This window comes from Lissotriton vulgaris, chromosome 10 (genome assembly GCF_964263255.1).
Source record: "Lissotriton vulgaris chromosome 10, aLisVul1.2, whole genome shotgun sequence".
Taxonomy (NCBI): Eukaryota; Metazoa; Chordata; class Amphibia; order Caudata; family Salamandridae; genus Lissotriton; species Lissotriton vulgaris.
Window position 1 is genome coordinate 201,855,096 of NC_141698.1, and position 21,730 is coordinate 201,876,825.

At 45.1% G+C, this 21,730-nt stretch overlaps 1 protein-coding gene across 2 annotated transcripts in view; it reads left to right on the forward strand.

Annotated features, from left to right (window-relative positions):
• The window catches only part of PLCD1 (phospholipase C delta 1), a 300,096-nt gene that overhangs the window by 154,928 nt on the left and 123,438 nt on the right, over positions 1-21,730 (forward strand). For both annotated transcript variants that reach the window (XM_086940887.1, XM_086940886.1), the window contains exon 3: positions 17,792-18,020. In XM_086940887.1, coding sequence (XP_086797013.1) covers positions 17,792-18,020 — 229 coding nt within the window. The remainder of the gene's footprint in view (positions 1-17,791; positions 18,021-21,730) is intronic.

Sequence of the window (21,730 nt, forward strand, 5' to 3'; positions counted from 1 at the left end):
ACCGGTGTTGGGTCTCTGCGCCAGGTTCTCTCGAGGGCTCGGCAGTTCTTCTTGGAGCTCTTGAGTTCGTCGGTGAACCATGGGGCTTTCTTGCTGCCGGGTCTGCTGGGCGGGGTCCTCAGGGGGGCGAGCTCGTCTGCGCAGTCGCCGATCCACTTTGTGAGGTTGGTGGCCGCCTGGCTAGGGTTCGTTGTGCTGGTGGGAGGGTTCGTGCTCAGGGAGGATGCGAGCTGGTCGGCTGTGATCTTGTTCCAGTTCCTGCGTGCAGCCTGTTGCTGGTGGTGGTGGATCGTGGTCCTTGCGAAGCTGAAGTGGACGCAGCTGTGGTCCGTCCAGTGGAGTCCGGTGGCGTGGCTGAAGGCGATGTCCTTGCTGGATGAGAAGACGGGGTCGAGTGTGTGTCCGGCGTAGTGGGTGGGGGTGGTCACCAGTTGCTTGAGTCCCAGGTTGGCGAGGTTGTCCAGCAGGGTAGTGGTGTTGCGGTCGTTGTTGTTCTCCAGGTGGAAGTTGAGGTCCCCTAGGAGGATGTAGTCAGCGGAGCAGAGGGCGTGCGGGCTGATGAGGTCGGCGATGTCTTCGCTGAATTGTGTGCGTTGTCCAGGGGGTCTGTAGATGAGGGTGCCTCTGAGGGTGGTCTTCTTCCCTTCTCACTTTTATTGGCAGTGCGGCTACTTTGTTCCCTCCCTGTCTCTGGTTTGTCTCACTTACCCGGACTGGAGAGTTTGCACGGACGGCGTTGCTACTGTTACCCACTGGCGGCGCCCGTGCTTTATTTTAAAATGGCTATAGGTAAAGCGCGGGTGCCGCGATTGTTGAAAAAGTAAACAGTTGAAAAAAGAATCTATTTCTATACTATTTCACCAATAGCGGCAACCACGTTTAATTTAACATACCGCGAGTGGCTCGATTGTTGTAAAAGGAAAGGAACAGTTGCGCAGTTTAATATCTCAGTTTTGGGGTTTTATAATCTGTTTCTTGACTTTTCCAACAATCGCGGCACCCGTGCTTTACTTTACCATGTCACCGGTGCCTGGATTGTTGAAAATGAACAATAAATTTAAAAACTGAGATATTATATGCACACCTATTTCGGTATGTTAAAGTGAAGCGCAGGTGTCTTGATTGTTCAAAAAGTAAAGGAATAGTTGTGCAGTTTAATATCTTAGTTTTGGAGTTGTATGCTCGTTACCAGTTTTATGCTCGTTACCATTGGTGAACATCGCTGTGCTGTACATTTGACTAGATTAAAAGCAGGCTTGGGCAGGGCATTCGTTACAGTGGAATAGGCCTATGGGTAGAGAGTTATTAATGTCCCGGAGAGTGCCAGGGACTTTTGGCATCGGGAGGCAGTAACGGGAGGCAAAGACACTGTGTCCTCAGAAGGACTCTTTACAAAAGAGACAGGCACCGTCCTTTTTTGTCCGACGCCCCTCTCGTGTGTTCCATTTCAGATTTAAAGTCTGAATTTTATCTGCACCTCATGGTACTCACAGCTATGCTACTGGCACAACCACCCGCAGGGACTGGTGGCTTCATAAGGTGAGGGGAGGCAACGGCTTCAGGCAAATGTACGGGTCTATTCTTTGAATTTGTTGATGCATCTAAAAATATTCGTTTTTTAATTATGGTCCACGGAGTGCTTCAACAGCAAAATGCTATTTTGCTTGCAGTGCAGAGATTTCTTGTAACGTTCCTGACCTTTCCTTTTCATCCTTTCATATACAGCGTCCTTCAGGGCATCGCGGTGCAGTGCCGTGAAAGTGCTCTAAGAGGTGCAAAGGTGCTGTGAAAGTGCTCTAAGAGGTGCAGTGCTGTGAAAGTACTCTAAAGACTAACAGCCACATTCATCAAGCGAAATGCGCTCGCAAAAGGACCAGATTCTGAGAATCTGGCCCTTTGTGAGTGCAATTTTTGCATTTGGGATTCATCATCCCAAATGCAAAAATCGCTAATAAAGAATTTGCTGATTTGCGAGGATTAGCATTTAAGGAATCTCTATTAGAGATTCCTTAAATGCTATTCATGAAACATTTAAAAATTGCGAATTCGCAATTTAGGAGCGCTATTTACCACGAAGTCAAACCTCGTGGTAAATAGCGAAAACTTAGAAAAATGTATTTAAATGCATTTTTCTAAGTTGCATGTTACACACACACATGTCCTTTGGACATGTGTGTGCACAAGATCAGTGTAAATTCACATTTCAGGGGTGCTACAGGGTGTCCTTTGGACACCCCTGGCACCCTTGAAATCGCATCCTTAGGCCCATAGGAATGAATGGGGAGTTATTCCTTATTTGCGATTAGCAATTTGCTAATCGCAAATAAGGAGGCTGTAGGAATCGCAATTTATTTTGCGATTTCTACATGAATCCCGATTTGCAAGTCCTTAATAGCGATTCCTTAATAATCGCTATTAAGGACTCGCAAATTGGGACTTTGATGAATCTAGCTGTATGTGCTGTGAAAGTGCTGCACAAAAGCAAACACACTTTTTTTAATAAGAGTACAGCAACAATAATGTGCTGAAGCTCATTAAGCTATTCCTGGTATTGCCGTGGCAACTAACACACTTGGCATGTTGCCTAAAACTAAAAAAAAGTTACGAAAGGGGAAGGAAGCAGCGGGTACAATATCAAAATACAAAGCGCACATCTGGCTATTATGTGCACAAACCAGTTACACAATAGGTGTGGGCCACATACAAGCCGTCCAAAATATATTTTCAGACTTAACATATTTACCTGCTACAAATAAAGTGTTGGGAAGGGGACCTCAACCTGCAACTCACAGTGTTTTATTATGTAGCATGTTGCACGGCGTGGCTTGATGCTCACTAAGGTATTCCTGGTATTGCCGTGGCAACTCTTACACTTAGCATGTTGCCCAAAACTAAATAAAAGTAATAAAGGAGAGTGAAAACGGCGAGTACAATATCAAAATACGAAGCACACACCTGGCTATTAAGTACAGAAACCAGTTACACAATTATGTGGGCCACATACAAGCCGTACAAAATATATTTTCAGACTTGATATATTTACCTGCTACAAATAAAGTGTTGGGGAATAGTGGGGATATCTCGTGCCATTTGCTCTTCACCCTTTGCTCACCCGACCACAGTAAAACACTTACAAGTGACTGGTGTCCACTGCGTAGCTTTATTTTTATACCAAAACACCATTTCATTTGTGGGTAAAACCTCCCACATTGACCATTTTTATGAAATTGACCTTTTATTAGATTCACACATAAATGATGCGCTCCATACATATGCGCCACAGGTTAACATGTACTTACAATCAGCATCTCTAGAGGCGTGTTGTACCAGCAGGACACAACACCACCCCCTTTCTAAGCACCAGCTACAAGGGTAGGGCCAGAGAGTCCAGGACCACCAGCAGGACGGCCCCCTCTCCCGCCAGCCCAGAGCTGCCATAACTGCCTTCCCTGCTTCAGGGTCATCCATTTTCCGGCCATAAAGAGTCCCCGGGCCTTTTCTCTTATCCGGGACCCCGCCACTCACTATTGAACTTAGGGATGGGTGGGTGGGCAACTGTTGCTCCGGCTAGCCTCCCTGTGCTGAAGGCGAGAGACAAAGAGGGCTACTCCCTGGGGCACTGTAATTTTTAATACCTTGGGCGGAGGGCTCTCAGACGCCCACCTGGCATCTCACATTACTGAGAGACCCTCCCCATGACACTAGCCTGGAGAATCCAAACTCTCCAGTAGTAGCCTGGAGAAACGAAACTCTCCTGCCAGGCACAGAATCCCACTAAAGGCCCCCCTCCCCTAGCCGCGGGGGTGGCCTCTCAGGAACCTCAGCCTGCAACTCACGGCGCTTTATTATGTAGCATGTGTTACATAAAATGTATATACGAAGGAGTATCAATTTTAGATGTATGCGGGAGCTATAATACCCTGTTTAAGGCATCCGTTGCACATTCCATACAAATACATATACTTCATACACATACATACAGCAGTTTATCATCAAATACATACACTACACACAAACAAAAACATTAACCGAATGTGAAATACAATGCCCATAACTCTACCTTTAACTGATGCGAAACCTATTGCATTGCAAATGCTTGTTCTATTTTGTTTTCCTGCTACTATTGCGCGGATTTCCTGCCTGAGACTGTCAGTGCTACTCCTGCGCTGGAAAGCGATCACGTTCTCGATTCATGAGGGTCTACTGTAGCGGTGTGTGAAATTCACGTAAGTTACTTTTGCGTAATTCTGCAAAATGTTCAAAACAATGTAATATAGAGAAATGCGAAACCAGTATTTGCTGCTATGTTTTAGCCTAAAATGCATCCTTACATCCATTGTGATGCAAGGGGCCTTTTGGCGCAAAATATAGCAAAAAAACACAAGCACCACAATCGGCGTCACTCGCGTTCTGTTTCAGGTTGTGTGCATTGTTCCCTTGCTCTTTTGTTAAATCTTTCCCATGAATGTCGCATAATTACGTGATGTTGAGTAATAGAGTAATTTCACGTAACCGATTCAATGCAAAATGATGTGAAATTACACTAGTATAATGGAAATTTCGTCTGGGCCTAGTACATTGCACTATCAACGCTCGAAGAGGCACATATGAAATAACATACAGTATGCGCACAAATCACACAAATTTATTAAGGAGACTTGTCTTCATAGAAACATCTTCTTTATTCTTGCTCCACACAGCCAACGCGTTTCACCCCAGCAGGCTTAATCAGGGCTAACGCTGATTTTTTTTTTTATTCCACGTCCTTTCAAGTGGATAAATAATCCTCCAATGTTTTTTTCTTAACAGATGTCCTTATCAGATTGGAATTTTTTGTGAGGTACCCACAATTTGTAACCTTGCTCGTTTTTTGGCCGTTATCAGGCCCGGTCTTTTGACCGGGGTATTATCACATCACCGTTGGCGTCGTGTGAGAATCAGCATATTGTATCTTGAAATAATTGAGGATCTAGTGCTTTGCACTGAACGTGTCTAGAGCCTGATTACGGCCAAAAAACGAGCAAGGTTACAAATTGTGGATACCTCACAGACAATTCCAACCTGATAAGGATATCTGTTAAGAAAAAAAATTGGAGGATTATTTATCCACTTGAAAGGACGTGGAATAAAAAAACATTTTCCGCATTAGCCCTGATGAAGCCCGCTGGGGTGAAACGCGTTGGCTGTGTGGAGCAAGAATAAAGAAGATGTTTCTATGAAGACAAGTCTCCTTAATAAATGTGTATGATTTGTGCGCATACGGTATGCTATTTAATGTGCCTCTTCGAGCTTTGATAGTGTATTGTTTAAATTTAGGTCCTAGTGCAGTGGACTTACGAAGGAGGGCACAAGTTAGACTGTTGAGTGAATGTACATTCAGTGATAGAAGAGAAAGTGCGGCTGTAATTGTTTTCCCTCACTGCCTTTGCTGAGCCTAGTGCATTGCTAGCCTGCGTGTGGAGGTCCGGCGGTTAACTATAAAAAGGAGCGGCCCTGTGGGGCCATGATTAGTGGGGAGGCTACGAATATTTAGCGAATTGTGTAATTTGTCTAGCACAATTCTACCCACGTGGGCAGTGTAACACATTACTGACCATTATAATCAAAGATATATAAGTATTAGCAACTAATACTTATGATAATTGATACCGCCGATTCTGGGAAGAGTAATGCTGTAGATGAAGTTTTGACTACGCTGGTCTTGAAGATGTGCTGAAGAAGTCTTCAGAATAGATTTGTATTTAAATCTTTTCTGATAGATAACAGTACACGGTTAAGTCTTTTCCTGGGTGCAGTTCCATCCTCTGTGGACTGAGCTTAGGAAACCCTGGTGTAGCCTTTCTTTCATCTCCTACTTTTTGAAGATTGTCCATCGTATACTGTGAAAAGGTAGACAGGAGTGTAAGACTTAACAACTGTGTAGACCCCTGGTTGGGTTGACAGACCTATCTTTTTTTGTGCAGGGTTCTTCGCCCCAACTGAGGAGTCTCCTCAGTTGTCAACTAACTATTAACTCGCAGTTTGTCAACACCAAAAAAAAGTAAACTTACACAAAAGTGTAAGTTTACTTTTTGTGAAACAGACCCCTCATTATTACCCTCCAATTTCAAACCCCTTCACATTTAAACATTTGCAATTTAGCTTCTTTGTATTCACTTTATTAATCTGCCAAAATAATCCATTTTCCAAGCAGTCACCGGCCCCATGAGTAGGATTCGCAGACCCCCAGGGGTCCCTGGACCACACGTCAAAGACCACTGCTGTAGAAGATTATTCTTGCTGGTGTACATGTGTACATGGGTGGTGACTCCTTTCTCCTTGATCTCTCATATGAATGGAAGATGAGATGGAAGCTGTGGAGGTCAGCTGGGTCCAGAGGTGGGTGTGGGTCCTGTAGCAGGAGAGGATCTAAACAGGCTTGAGGAGGGCGTCCAGGGAATGATGCTTGGTTTAAGGAGGCTTTGGCAATACGATGAAGGGGTTTCGGGGCCTCTTCTTGGAATTAATTGTTAACCGAAGAAGGAAAGGTGTTCTCTTTGTAGGAGGTTGCGTTAAGCTAGTTCAGAATATTTGAGAAATCAGTGAGTGAGGGGGCAATGGAAGTGGTAATGACTTTGTTCTTGAACTTGTCAATCTTCTCGTTGAAGAAGAAGTTGATTGTGCTGCTTTTGCCGAATGAAGCAGACACTGTTGGTTCTGGGAGAGAACTGGTGCAGTGTTTGACATCCTTCAAGAAGGCTTTGCTTCTATTATTTACCTCTCTGATGGTAGCCTTGTCTTAAGAGTCTTTGGCTGTGACTATGAGGGATCTGCATTTAGAGCAGACTGTTTATGTAGGTTGAGGTCATCCTGGAGGTTTGTTCTCCATTTCTTTTCCTGTTTTCCTAGCTCTAATTATATCCTTGTGGTCAAATTCATATGAATGTGTATTTCTGACAAATATGGTTATAGGTAACCAGACGTTATCAGTGGTACGTACACTACAAAAGATTGATTCTCTAAATTTGATTACAGCTTTACTGTCAGTCACTCCTCGTGTAGTCTGTCTGCTATCTGGCTGATGCCGGATTAGAGGCTGCGTCTGTTTTTTTTCTGGTTTAGGGTTTGTCCCTTGTTGGAAAATAAATTATTCGTAAAGCCGATGGGTGAATTATCATATGTTGTTTAGGTAACGGATTTATAATGCAATTATACCTTGATAGATGACATTTTGTTACGTGTGGTTTGAGTGTGCAGTTGTTAGCCAGACCTAGTGTTAGCTATAGTTTTTTAAACAAGCATTGGCGAAACCAGTAGGTCTGGGTTTGAAGTTAAAATGCTTTACGTTACTTTATTTATTCAAGTGTTCGGTCTTTCGTAAAACTATTACACCAAGCAACATGTTTTACAGTGCAGTGGAATCCTAATAAAAAAACTGAATAGAATTTTAAAAGAATTAATCCTAGTTCTACATTCTATGGACCTTAAGTAAAATTTCTTTTAAAATTGAAAAAAAGATATCATAATGAAAACTGTGTATAAGACCACTTGTTTACTTTACACGTTTTTGTAGTTTTCCATTAATTCTAAGAATATGTTTGGAATTCCGCAGGATTTGACCTATTTCCTTTAAATACAGATTTAAACATTTTACCCCCCCCCCCCCCCCTGTAGACTAGGGCGATTGTGGTCCCATCTAGCCAGGTGATTACTGCTGCTCAGCTTGTTTGAATGTTCATGTTTAATATTTCTTTTAAGAGACACTTTCTTTCTTTTAATAACTTTGTGCATGTGCAGAAAATATGTTTGAGAGATTCGTATTTATTATCACACAATCTGCAGTCTCGGTTGTTAAAATGCATGCAGACCGAAACACAGCGAGGAAACCAGCAGGAGAGAATCGAGCAGCTGAAAAGTAGTTGCTCATTCAGTTCATTGCAAGCATTTAAGGAGTGGTGAAAGGATACATCCAAACAGCCAACTCCACTTGACTTTACTAAGACACGATGGACAAAGCCTGAAGCCGGTAGCAGAAAATGCCTGAACAAAAAAAGTTAGTGGTTCAAATTGGCAAACCCAAAGCTCACCCAAACCATATTGTTAGCAATTGGTCTGTGTGGCAGCTGTGCTATCAAAGGACCGATATAAAAGGGGAAAATGGCAGCAAATGTCTGATTTAAGACTGAAACATGTGCAAAGGTTCCCAAAGTAAATTACAGCCAACTTGCTCCCCCTCCTTTCACTGCAGAAAATCTTTTGGACACAAAGTTTTGTATGATCTGACCCTTCCAGCAGAAAATACACATTTTTCATCACCTGTTACTCCTCACCGGCCCACTTATAATTAGGTCTAGAGTCCTGAATTGTCTGCTGCCTGCTCTGTCTGCACTTCTTCACTATTATCTGGGTTGGCAGGCTTGTCTCTTCATCCTTCTACTTCCACAAAAGAAGTCCCTCCACTCTGAAGCATCTCTTTCCTGGTGTGGTTTCCTTAATCTAGGTTTTTTTGTTGGTCTATGGGAAAGGATTTAAATGTCATGCAAAATTCGCACTATTCGGGTGGGCAGAGTACATTTGTGAAAACTTGGTGCATTAATTCCATAAGCGAACATTTTTCGCAGGTGGATTTTGCGTTTCAGTGACATGTTTTCCCCCTGCCACTCGGGAATCAGTTGCTTTCCTTGGAAATGGAGTTGGCTAGTAGATGACAGGAAAATGCGAAAGACTGATGGCACGAGCAAGGGTTACTTTGTAATTGCGGCAAAACGTGGAGCGGTCGATCTGAGAAGTATCAGGTGAAAGGTACATGACGTCATGACTGGCTGAGATCGGTTGCGCGAGGATTCTTTGTGGTCCATCAGTACCATGAGGTTACTCGCTTTGGATACTGACATGGCTTCGGTTTCCTTCCTGTATTGATACCCATCAGCATTTGGGGTAGAGGATGTGGCCTAACGGCTAGACCGGGCGACTTTGAAGCTGGAAAGCTGGGTTCGAATCTCAGCTGGGGCGTTCAACATTCTGTGATCCTGGGCAAATCACTTGGGGCCAGATGTACGACCGTGGAAATAGCGCCTTGCAAATTGCGAGTTTTTTGCGACTCGCAATTTGTGAGGCGCTATTTCCAATGTACAACAGTGTATTTCACACTAGGGTCGCAAATTGAGAGCCTCATGAATATTAATGAGCCTCGCAATTTGCTACCCCACTGGCAATGGCAGGCCCTCCCAGGTATGGTGGTCTGCTTGGCTCAGCAGACCACCATGTCTGGGACTGCTTTTAAATAAAGCAGTTTTTTTAGCAGCCAGTTTTCCTTAACCTCTTGAGTGCTCAAGTCAAGTCAAGTCAAGTCATAACATTTATATAGCGCACTACATACCCAGAGGGTTTCAAGGCGCTTAGGAAGGGGAGGAGGATTATTTGTCAAATATCCACGTTTTAAGCTGCTTTCTGAACGCTAGGTGATTCTGGGTGAGGCGAAGGTAAGCGGGGAGAGAGTTCCATGTTTTGGCAGCCAGGTATGAGATGGATCTGCCTCCCATGGTGGTCTTGTTGATGCGAGGTACAGTGGCGAAGGCTTGGCTGGAAGAGCGAAGTTGGCGGGAGGGGGTATAAAAGGACAGTCGAGAGTTGAGGTACTCTGGTCCGATGTCGTAGAGTGATTTGTGTGCGTGGGTAAGCAGTCGGAAAGTAATCCTCTTATTGACGGGTAGCCAGTGGAGGTCTTTAAGGTGACCAGAGATGTGTTCGTTGCGTGGGATGTCTAATATGAGCCTGGCTGAGGCGTTTTGGATTCGTTGTAGTTTCTTCTGGAGTTTTGCGGTAGTACCTGCGTAGAGGGTGTTTCCGTAGTCCAGTCGGCTCGTGACCAGAGCGTGGGTGACTGTTTTCCTTGTTTCGGAGGGGATCCAGCGAAATGTTTTTCTGAGCATGCGAAGAATGTTAAAGCAGGAAGAGGATACGGCGCTGACTTGTCTGTTCATTGAGAGTGAAGAATCCAAGATGACGCCTAGGTTCCGTGCGTGGTCTGTCGGGATGGGTGCTTTTCCGAGGGCTTCCGGCCACCAAGAGTCGTCCCATGCAGAGGGGGATTTACCTAAGATGAGGACTTCTGTTTTGTCTGAGTTCAGTTTCAGACGGCTTCGTTTCATCCATTCTGCGACTTCTTTCATTCCCTCGTGTAGGTTAGTTTTGGCGGTGCTGGGGTCCTTGGTGAGAGATAGGATCAGTTGAGTGTCATCCGCGTAAGAGATGATGTTGAGGTTGTGTTGGCGGGCGATGGCCGCGAGGGGGCTCATGTATACGTTGAAGAGGGTGGGACTGAGTGAGGATCCTTGTGGTACGCCGCAGATGATTTCAGAGGCCTCGGACTTGAATGGTGGGAGGCGGACTCTCTGGGTTCTTCCGGTGAGGAACGAGGTGATCCATTCCAGTGCCTTTCCTTGGATTCCAATGTTTCTGAGGCGTTGTAAAAGGGTGCTGTGGCAGACTGTGTCGAAGGCTGCAGAGAGGTCGAGGAGGATGAGGGCGACTGTGTCTCCATTGTCCAGTAGAGTTCGAATGTCGTCTGTTGCTGCGATGAGGGCGGTCTCAGTGCTGTGTTTGGCTCGGAAGCCAGATTGTGAGGGGTCGAGTGATTTGTTGGCTTCGAGGAAGGTAGCGAGCTGGTTGTTGACAGCTTTCTCGATGACTTTGGCCGGGAATGGAAGAAGCGAGATGGGGCGGTAGTTTTTGAGTTCGGTGGGGTCTGCTGTTGGTTTTTTCAGAAGGGCGGTGAGTTCAGCGTGTTTCCAGTCTTCTGGGAAGGAAGCGGAGTTGAAGGAGCAGTTGATGACGTCTCGGAGGTGCGGAGCTATGACGGAGTCTGCTTTGTTGAAGATGTGATGAGGACATGGGTCTGTGGGGGATCCAGAGTGGATGGAATTCATCAGGCGGATGGTGTCCTCAGTGGAGATTGGGTTCCAGGCGTTGAGGGTGTTAACGGGGGGAAGATGGTCAGCTGATGGTAGGGTGGGTTGGCTTCCGGGTTGGTTGTCAAAGCTGTTGTGGATGTCAGCAATCTTGTTGTGGAAAAAAGAGGCTAGGGAATCGCAGAGGGTTTGAGAGGGGGTGATGTCGTTGGAGTTGGCCGAGGGGTTGGAAAATTCCTTGACGATGTTGAAAAGTTCCTTGCTGTTGTGGGCGTTGTTGTCAAGTCGATCTTTGAATGCTGTTTTCTTGGCTTTTCGGATCAGTTGGTGGTGAGTACGGATGGCGCTTTTGAAGGCGTCCTTGTTGCTGGTGGATGGGTCTTTTTTCCAGGTCTTTTCAAGGGAGCGGCACAGTTTCTTGGACTTCTTGAGGTCGTCGTTGAACCATGAGGCCTTCTTGATGCCAAGTTTGTGTTGACGTTTTTTTCAGTGGTGCTAAGTTGTCGGCGGTGTTGGATAACCAAAGGGTGAGGTTGGAGGCGGCTTCGTTGGCGTTAGAAGAGAGGGCTGGGGAGGTTTGAAGGAGCGATGTGGAGATCTGTTCTGTGGTGATTTTGTTCCAGTTTCTTTGTAGAGTTGGTTGGAGGTGGATGGTGGGTTTCGGCTTGTTGTAGGTGAAGTGAACGCAGCTGTGGTCAGTCCAGAGGAGATCCGTAGTGTGGCTGAAGGAGACATGGTTGCTGGAGGTGAAGATGGGGTCGAGAGTGTGACCTGCGATGTGGGTGGGGGAAGTGACCAGTTGTTTAAGTCCGAGGTTGGCGAGGTTGTCCAAGAGGGTGGCGGTGTTGCGGTCGTTGAACTTTTCAAGGTGGAAGTTGAGGTCTCCCAGAAGGATGTAGTCTTTGGAGGGGAGCGCGTGTGGGGTGATGAAGTCCGTGATGTCTTCACTGAATTTTGCGCGTGGTCCTGGTGGTCTGTAGAGGAGGGTGCCTCTGAGTGTGGTCTTGGGGTCGATGTGGATCTGGAAGTGAAGGTGTTCGGAGTTGGCGAGGTTGGCATCAGAGCTGGTTGAGATGCGGATTGTTTTCTTATGGACGATGGCGATTCCACCTCCTGTATGGTCAGTGCGGTCCTTGCGTGTGATCTTATAGTCATCAGGGATAGCGATGGCGATGTCAGGGGCGGAGGAAGCGTTCATCCATGTTTCCGTTAGGAAGGCGACATCAGGAGAGATGGTGTCTAGTAGGTTCCAAAGGTCAATGGCGTGCCTGTGGACCGAGCGGGTGTTGAGAAGGATGCATTCTAGGTGGTTGGGGTCGGGGATCTGTGTTGTGGTCGTAGCGGAGATGTTGTCGGTGCCGCTAAATTTGCAGGAGAAGCAGGAGAACGGTCCATGGGTGTGTCCAGGAGCGGCTTGGACGCAGTTGGGGGCGCGACCGGGGTCGTCATGAGCCACGGCGCTCCGGTGCTCATGACGAGCTCAGCTCATCATGACCGTAAGATGGAACGCTCTCACGCGGGGCTAATTCCCCCGCTGTGCTGAGCGTTCCATTAAAACGGACGCGGACATGACGAGCTCAGCAATGGAGCGCCGTGGCTCATGACGAGCTGACCTCGTCATGAGCATGGGGGCGCTGTACGCGCCCCCTGCCCCCCCCCAGCGCAGCGGGGGAATCCCGCCAGCGGCGAAGGGGTTAAAGGAAAACGGAGTGCATTTAAAAAGAAAAAGTGAAATGTTTTAGTTTCATTCTCTAAGGGCAGGCAGTGGTCCCTGGGACCACTGCCTGACCTTAAAAAATATTTTTCCATGCATTTGCAAAGGGGAAGGGGGTCCCCTGGGGACCCCTTCCCTTTTGCAAGTGCATTACCACCCTCTTGAAGAGGGTGGTAATTTACGAGTGTTTTGCGCCCGCAATTGTAGACGCAAAACATTCTTACATAGGGCTACCGCTCGCTATTAGGAAGGGAACACCCCTTCCTAATAACGAATCGCAAAACCCTATTTTGCGGGTCGCAAAATAGGGTTTGTACATTCCCCATACTGTTTTTACATACGCAAACGGGTTTGCAAACCCGTTTACGCATGCAAAAATGGTTGTACATCTGGCCTTTAATCTCCCTGTGCCTAACGAAAATGAATGTGTCTGCCTGTAACTCAATTGGTGTTAATGTAAAGCGCTCTTGTTCAAGCTATATACCCCTCCCCCCCCCCCCAAAAAAAGTGTAGAATTGGACAACTGGTTGGCACTGCGAAATAAAAGCAGAGAAGGGTTTGGAGTACTGGGCGTGACCCCCTGAAAGCCAAATCTAAACATCCAGTGAAACACTATAAAGGAGCAGCAGACTCAATAAAGCAGTCATCTGACTGAGAAGTTCAAGGTGCGCTGCTTGAAAACAAATGCAATAAACTCAGACTAGTAACAAGGGAAAAGGGTGGGGGCGTGGCTTTCCATGAGTAACGGGGGGCTCAGCTTGCGTTCAGGTGTATGTCATGCTTCGACGCACGCAGCAGCGCCGAGTCGTGCAGTGTTATCAGCAGTACGCTGCTGGTTAACAGGCACGACGGCTGGGCACATTATTTCAGGCGCTCATCAACGGAAACAGATCTTATTCGTATTTATTTATTTAGCAAATGTATTTGCCGCGAGCTTGGCCAAGGGCATTAGACCACTTTACATGAGCACCAGAGTACATTGCACAAGTGGAGTTGATACCTTTTTTACTAGTCCTTTTTACGTTTTGCTGTTTTTGAACAGCCAGCAGGTGGTAGGTGAAATATTCACACAGAATTAGCAAGGTTATCTTCTGCTTGCGCTAGTAACCATTCTCAAATAGTTTATGCAGCTCTCATATACTTTTTAACTGATTTCTTTATGCAGTTGCTGATGTATGTTGACGTTTCAGAAGGGAAAAGATACCAGATTATACAGGTTTTCCCGATATTTCTACTACCTGCACTTAAAAATACAGGCCAAGCTGGGGAAAAACAGCCAGGTGGCAACCCCGTACACTGGGTCAGATTACACATTTTTTTGTAGGCACAGGGAGATTAAGTGATGTATCCAGAATCGCAGGATGTTGAGCCGATGCGGAGACTCAACCCCAAATGTGAGTGACAGTTGAACAGACCTCTGGATGACGACGACTGGACCCAAAAAACCTTTATATTTTGTTGTATTAATATATTTTGTATTCATGATCTTTTTTGATAATGTGGTACTAGCAGATACCATAATCGGTCTCTAAGCCACGTATAGCTAAGCCATATATGGAACTAGTTGAACACCAGACATTTTAAATGAAAAAGGCAAATTAATTGTAATTGCAATTTGGTTACAAGGGTAATATGCCTTATTAATGGAGTCGGATAGGATCCCTGAAAATATTACACGCATAAACACACCACACACACATAGCATTTCTCTCTCTATCTCTATCTCCCCCTCTCTCTGTTTCTCTCTCTTTCTCTCTCGCTGTCTCTCTCACTCTCCTCTCTCCCCTCTTCCAGCCCAGGGTGACCAATTAAGACTCATTCATGCCAGGGAAGGTCAACTGGGCACCCACCTGAAGTTTGCACAGGCCATTTACACTACACCAGATGGAAAACTCCTCATTCTTTTGAGAATTGAGGACTGCTGGGCCCCGATATGTTTAGGGTCTGCCGATCGACTTCTGAATGCCTTGCTGGCAGCCACGTTGCTTTGGTGTAGCCCCTGACCTTCCCACTTTAAAGTGTGCGTTTGCTGGGCATGTTCCCCGCATGAAGGTATCCTTCTACCCATACTGCACTGTTGCTCATCTATAATTTCAGGCTCAAATCTTATAGGGAGAAGACGCAATAAACAAAGGAAAAGGGATGGCCACACATTGGCAATCGCTGGGCCTTCCTGTGAAACTGTACTCTAGACTACAGCGACAAGAGTCCTGCTGTAACTTTCCAAAACAATGATATCTCCTCTCAGCAGTCGACTTCCCACTGCAGTCCTACTCCCTCTTTCGAGTGCAAAATCGGAGACCACAGATAGTCCCTTTTTTCTCATTCATTGTCTTGTAAGGGCATGGTTGGCCACTCCCTCCAGACCTTCAAACACATCACTGGATAGCATAGTCTAAGGTATCACTAGTCCCTTTTCGTTGCAATGCAATCGAGGACCTTACCACATTGTGACACCTGCCCTGTGTAGAAGACTTACTAGATTTAGAAAACCAAGTGTTTCCATATCATTAATAAATTCTAAACCATCTGTGTTTATGGTTAATATTTGGTCATGACTAACTAGGCTCCATCTAAGTATTAGGCACAACCATCAGTGAGTATTTCTACGCTTGCAAGCTCATTTTCCCACTCAACACCCATTATTTGTCACTAGTCTGGTTCTACTACATGCTCCACATGCTCCTTCTCTTCCAAACATGGACAAAACAAAGCATACTGTCCATGGCTTAGCTGTGTGGGAGCCCTTTGATAAATCTGCATGGCTCTCGCTACACCAGACCCGCACTTTCAACGTCTCAGTTTCAGGTGATGGACTCGTAGGTTTTTCAGGGTAAGGCTTCAGCTGACTCTGCCTTCGGAAATCTTTGAAATAACTACCCATCCTCCACAGGAGCACCATGTCTGTACATCAGAAGGTCCTCCCTATTTAGGATATGCCTTTCTTACCCGAAATAGGCAACAACATAGGCGATAATGATTTAAATGACCTAGGGGTAATCCTCAACTCCACCCTCTCCATAACTAAGCATGTCAACGCCGTCTCTTCCTCCTGTTTCAACACCCTCTGCATGCTCCGCAGGATCTAGAAATTGATCCCCACTGAAACGAGAAGAACGGTCACCCAGGCCCTCATCAGCAGCAGGCTGGACTACGGAAATGCCCTCTACGCAGGAGCCTTGCCAAACTCCTGAGACGGCTTCAACGCATCCAGAACGCCTCAGCACGCATTATCCGCGACATTCCTTGCCCCAGCCACATCACACCCCACTTGAGAGACATGCACTGGCTCCCCGTCAACAAGAGGATAACTTTCAAGCTCCTCACCCACGCACACAAGGCACTCTACAACCGGACCAACGTACCTCAACAGACGACTCAGCTTCTACACCCCCACCCGCCAGCTCCGCCGCCCTCGCCACAGTCACCCGCATCCGGAAAGAGCGACCTTCGGCGGCAGATCATTCTCCCACCTCGCCGCCAAGACCTGGAACACCCTCCCCACCCACGTGCGACAGACCCAAGACCTGCTGACCTTCAGAAGACTCCTCAAGACCTGGCTTTTCGAGCAGTAGCAGCACCCCGCCACCCACCCCCCAGCGCTTTGAGACCCTCACGGGTAAGTAGTGCGCTTTATAAATTATATGATTGATTGATTGAAATGATGACACTGGACTAATCTTCTGTAGGAGAAGCACATTTTTCCTACCCAGGACCGATCTGTGAATGTGGTTGCATTTGCAACAGGCTGTGCTTCAGAGACTTTTTTTTCCCTTTTATTTATTTCTTTATTTACGGAGTGTTATATAGTGCGAACTTGACCTGAAGTTATCGGGTAACAGAGCGCTTTACATAGCACCAGTTGCGTTACATGAGGACATACGCATTTTTGTTAGGCTCAGGGAGATTAAGTGATTTGCCCAGAATCGTTGTTATTCTGATCCGCATGAGTCTGCTTCACATTTCCTGTGTCAGCTTTTCCCTCTCCTGCCTCATTTTCTTTCGAAGTATCCTGTTTCATTGTTATCAGTTTCCCCCTGTTTTTGTTCTACCCAAGAAAAATCTTAAAATCAGTAGCTAGGTCCTTTGTATGACAAAAATGATTATACACTAAACTCAACTTTTATTCTCCCCTTCTCTATATACAGTTTACCTACTTAAACGATGTTTGGTTAATGGTCGTTTCTGCTACTCAGTTCCTGTTTTTGCCATACTCACCTGTTGAGCTTTAATTATAAAACAGTTTTGTAGATGTGTGGTTGTGCTAACAGCAATACAGCCTCGCTGGTTTTATACTACTGCTGACTTTGAGCCATAAACCTTTGCCTGTGGTCACACCCGCCTCGCCTTTCGGTGGTTAATGATTTAAGGAATATCCTGTACATGTTTATACTGACTCAAATACATTAAATTGATTTATTTGCCACTGATTTATATGGATATCAGGTCGGGAATCTGGCCAACTCTTTTTTTTTCATGATCCTGCTCCGCCTTTTACCGAAAGCTATTGTAAAAGCACCTGACTAATTTGCTACGTCTAACGTTCTGGTGAAAAAAGGTTAAGCCAAAAAGAAGAGGAAGTGACATCACATACTCTGGGACCCTTGATGACTTCACAGGGTTGACACCTTATCCCATCCTTAGATCCACAGTTGCCTTCGATTTCCTGCTGCGGGGCTAAAGTAAGAGCAGGTGGAAAACTCAAAGTCTATAGGTACTAGGTGACATTTCTGCTTCTGCCATTCATTCCTGAACCATGAGACCAGTGGTTGGAAGGCTAGCTCTCCGGGTACCAAAGGACTTGCTAGGGCCAGCAAGAGCTACCCCAAAACTATTCCTTATTGAACTAAAGTGTTACCATTTTACAGAGTCTTCTATTACACATCTCAAAACGGTTAATCCATGGTGCAAAGATATCTCCCAAAAACTGATAAATCACATTGGTAATTCATGTTTCCACCCATAATGATGCATATTTATTCTACTATTGTTATGCAAATGTAATCGCATAAGAATCGCCTTCCATTTGAATTTTAAAAAATATATTTCTGAATTCCAACAGAGAAGGTGGCAACATATTTTCTTTGAGTGTTGAGCATTGTTTGAAAACTGTACTAGATAAATCATTTGAATATAACAATGTCAGACCTATAGCCGCCTAACTGGAGTTCCTTCTCTGTTTTCACAGTCTGCATTGAGGACATTGAGGATGTGCGACCCGGTCATCAAACCGAAGGGCTGCAGAAATTTGCCCAGGAGATCAAGGGCAATCAGTGTTTTTCTATCATCTTCAAGGGTCAAAGGAAAAACCTGGATCTCGTCGCCAGCTCTGAAGAAGAGGCCAACCACTGGGCCGACGGCCTGAAGAAAATCATCACGAATTCAAATTCAATGAGCCAGAAACAGAAAACCCAACAGTATCCTTCCCTTTCTGAGTTTGGTTTCCCGAATGTGAGTCAGTGTTTACAGTCAGTCACCTGTTTGATTTTCTTGTTGTGCGGAGAGCACAGTGATTGCAGGTTGGCAGCAGCCGCGTACAAAGGTTATAAGCGATAACATTTCGCAATAGAATTATTTGGTGGGGATCCAGTTAGTAATGTCTGGGATCAACTAATTTTCCAGCGTTTATTAGGCTTTCCTAAATGTCAAAACTCATTTTGTAATTTATTTGTAGGGCTCCTGGTTTCACTGTATTTTATTATAGACACTTTCATCTGCATTTATCCATATTTGTTTGCACAATATACGTGTTTCTATCCATATTTATCTTGTGCTTTGTGAAAAATTTAAGCAGCAACTAGTACATTTGTATATTTATTTAATCAATCAAGATACATTCACATTTGCATGCCTGAAGGGTTTTAGTGATGTAAGAAGCAATATATAATGCATCTTTCATACCTAATACACATATAAAGGCATAAGCATTGTAGTACAAATAGATTCACATTTGTTTAAAGCTTAATTTGTAAATCTTTGATCTTATATGTATAAGGGTTGCTGTGTCAATGGGAAATGTGTTGATACATATGGCTCTTGCCCTTTGAGTCAACAACCGTGCCTCTCAGAATATACATATATTGGCATGGAAGTCATGATTGGCAGTATTAAGAACCTTGAAAAGAAGACCTGCTCTTCATTTTTCCATATTTAAAAATAAACACAAACAGAAAAAAGGATATTTCTCTGCCTGTATTGATCTGTAAAAATGTGTACTAAAAGGAAACCGGGAGCCGTATTCATATTGTAATAATTTGTACAGGAACACCAGCCCTTACATCATAAGCCTATGCTTTTTGGGTGATGTTCGCACAAATTATCTCTTTGTATGTTGTTCTAGAACATGGGTACTCACAAACTTTCTCTAGGGGGCAAAAATTATGCTCTGCTTTGTGGCTGACGGCTGCACCACTGTGGGCGGGGTCAGTGGGGGCAGGGCTAGAGACAAAAAATGTTGCCACCTTTTCAAAACATTACTAGACAATGCCGCATTTCGAAAACAGATGTAACTACAATGGTACAAGGAGGACATTTTGATAATACAGAGAAGGAGAAAGCAGTAAAAATAGAAGGAAAGGCAAAAAGAAAGCACTCAGAAAACAAACAGGTAGGAAGGGGAAAGCAGTGGAAAGGGAGGGAAAGCAAAGAAAACACTCAGAAAACAGGAAGGGGAAATGAAGGATAAAGCAGTGAAAAAAGGAAGGAAAAAGAAGCATAAAGCAACCTGGGAACCTACCTTTAATGGACCACTAAGCAGTTCTGCAGGCAGCGAGGAGGGAAGCAGGCTGGGCCGATCTGGGTAGTCCCCCTGCTGCAGGCCTGGTGGTGTCGGAGTGCAGGCGAGAGCCGGCTGCAGACACTTTCGGAGAAGCACTAAGCGGTTCTTCAGGTGGCGAGGAGAGTAGCGCATAGCTGCCAAGGTTTCAGATTGCTTATGTGTGACATGTTCATAATTTCAGTGAAATTATGAGTGACATTTCAATCACTCTGAGTGACACTTTCTCGCGAGCAAAATCAAGCAATAAAGATCAGAAAAGCATATAAATATCAGAAATCGCACCCACTTGAGCAATGAAAAACTTTAAGATCTTAAAACTGCTGCAATTGACCTATGTCTTTGTTGTTACTCAATATTTGTGACTGCTGTAATTTCTACTTTAATGCTCTTAGTCTATCTTAAATGGCACAAAACCATTTGTAGTATTATTTATATGCCTTATATCATCTATTTAATTTGTAAAGCACTCTAACATCTTTCAATCCCTTTCTCACAAACCGTTCATGTGTTTTATAGTGCTGCTCATGCCAGTGCATGGTGTCAGAGCTCTTTACATCACACACACAATATACAGACAGAATGACTCATTTGTAGGTAATCCAGTCTAGAAATGATATTTGTAGCACATCCCCCCCTGACCGCAGCTGAAGTGTTGTCATAGGTAGTTCATCCATCCAACAATAGTCTAGGATGAAACTGAAGTGATTTGCAGTGTGCCAAGCATTCTGCTTGGTGCACTAAGAACTCCAGCAGAAATATGGAATAAGTAACTGGGGGCCAAGGCCATCTAGATATTTGATATTAAAAACATCCTGCAGTGTCACCTTAGAGTACTAACACCTGCAGACATCGGCTGCAGCTGCCTGGTACAGCACAGGTGCCTCTGAGACTTTATGTTTATGAAGCACAAGGATGGAGTCACCGTGGCTTTCGGTAACTATCCAGTTTTTCTTTACAATTTTTGTATAAATCGTTCCTATCAAATGTTAATGGAAAATGAAAAAAATAGATATTTTAAAAAACATCAAGCAGCACGGGACATACAAGCCAGACTCATAGTCAACCCTCAAAGAGTGTGTCTCTGATGCAAATCTGTAACATAAAGATGATGAGCATACATCGCACAACCAACATCAGAACATTGAGGACCTTTGTACATCATGCCACGTGCCTTGGTGCACTTTTCTAGATGAAACAAAGGTAGCAACGTCCACAAGCAAGCAGCAAGCTGAGCTCTTAGACTGAGTAAAATCACTAACCAGCAACGCAACATTTAGGGGTAAAGGATAAGGTGGAACTGAAATTAACTCTAGGTAAATTCATTTCTGCAAAGAAGGTGGCTACGGACAAAATCTCCGTTGTGTGGCATCCAAACTTGTGTGGTCTCCAAGGCATAGATTTTCAGTGTGGGCACAAAAGTATAAGAGGCATCAAATTGCGATGAAAATTGAGACATAAAAAGGATTTAAGTAAACAGCACTGTAACACAGGTAAATACACAATGCTCTGTGGATACTCAAGAAGGGATTCGATCAAAATTTACATTTTATAAATCCATGATGAATAATCGTTTTCTATATTGCGGGTACCTGAGATTAATACATAACCCTCTTAGTTGGCATTATGTTCAGGTTAAAGCAGCTGCCTGACCAAAGTACTTACTTCTCTGTTATGTAGTCTGACTGTCAGGCTGGTAGTCACGACGTTGCAGCCCACAGAGTCCTATGTCACTCTGTCTACTCTGAGTGTCAAATTCGGTGCAGTGGTGGCGGTGAGCACTGCAGCTTCCCGCAACGCCAGAGGCCTCGACCCCTGCACTGCCATGATGATGTGAGTGTTGAAACTGCCGTCCTGTCCGGTCCAAAGCCCCGGGAATAAATATGCGCAGGCAGCAGCCATTAATTATGCCATGTCACTGGGACAGCAGTCAGCACACCACCCAACTCGAGTCGAGCCCCCCTGGCTGCCGCTTCCTGAATCTGACCTCACTTCCGAACAGGCGCGGCGCGGACGGGAATTTCTAAGACCAGAGGCAGCAGGGCAAAAAGTAACATTGTAGCAAGCAGCACACTGTGTTCAAAGTTATTAACTGTTTACTGAGCCTGCTGGCAAGTCCCTATAGGGAGCTCAGTAGCAGAGCCGGTGCGTGTGCTAGCAGCCTGGTAACCAGTTTCAGCACTGGTACAGCAAAGTGACACAGTGGCATTTATATGCGTGACAACGTATTTCAGTGCGGTGATGCGGAACACCACACTGAAATGCGTTAGTGTCACACGTGAAGCGTGATACTTGACAGGCAGTTGGGCCATATCCAAAAAGGCCCCCCTGCTGCAGTCTCAATGGCGTTGG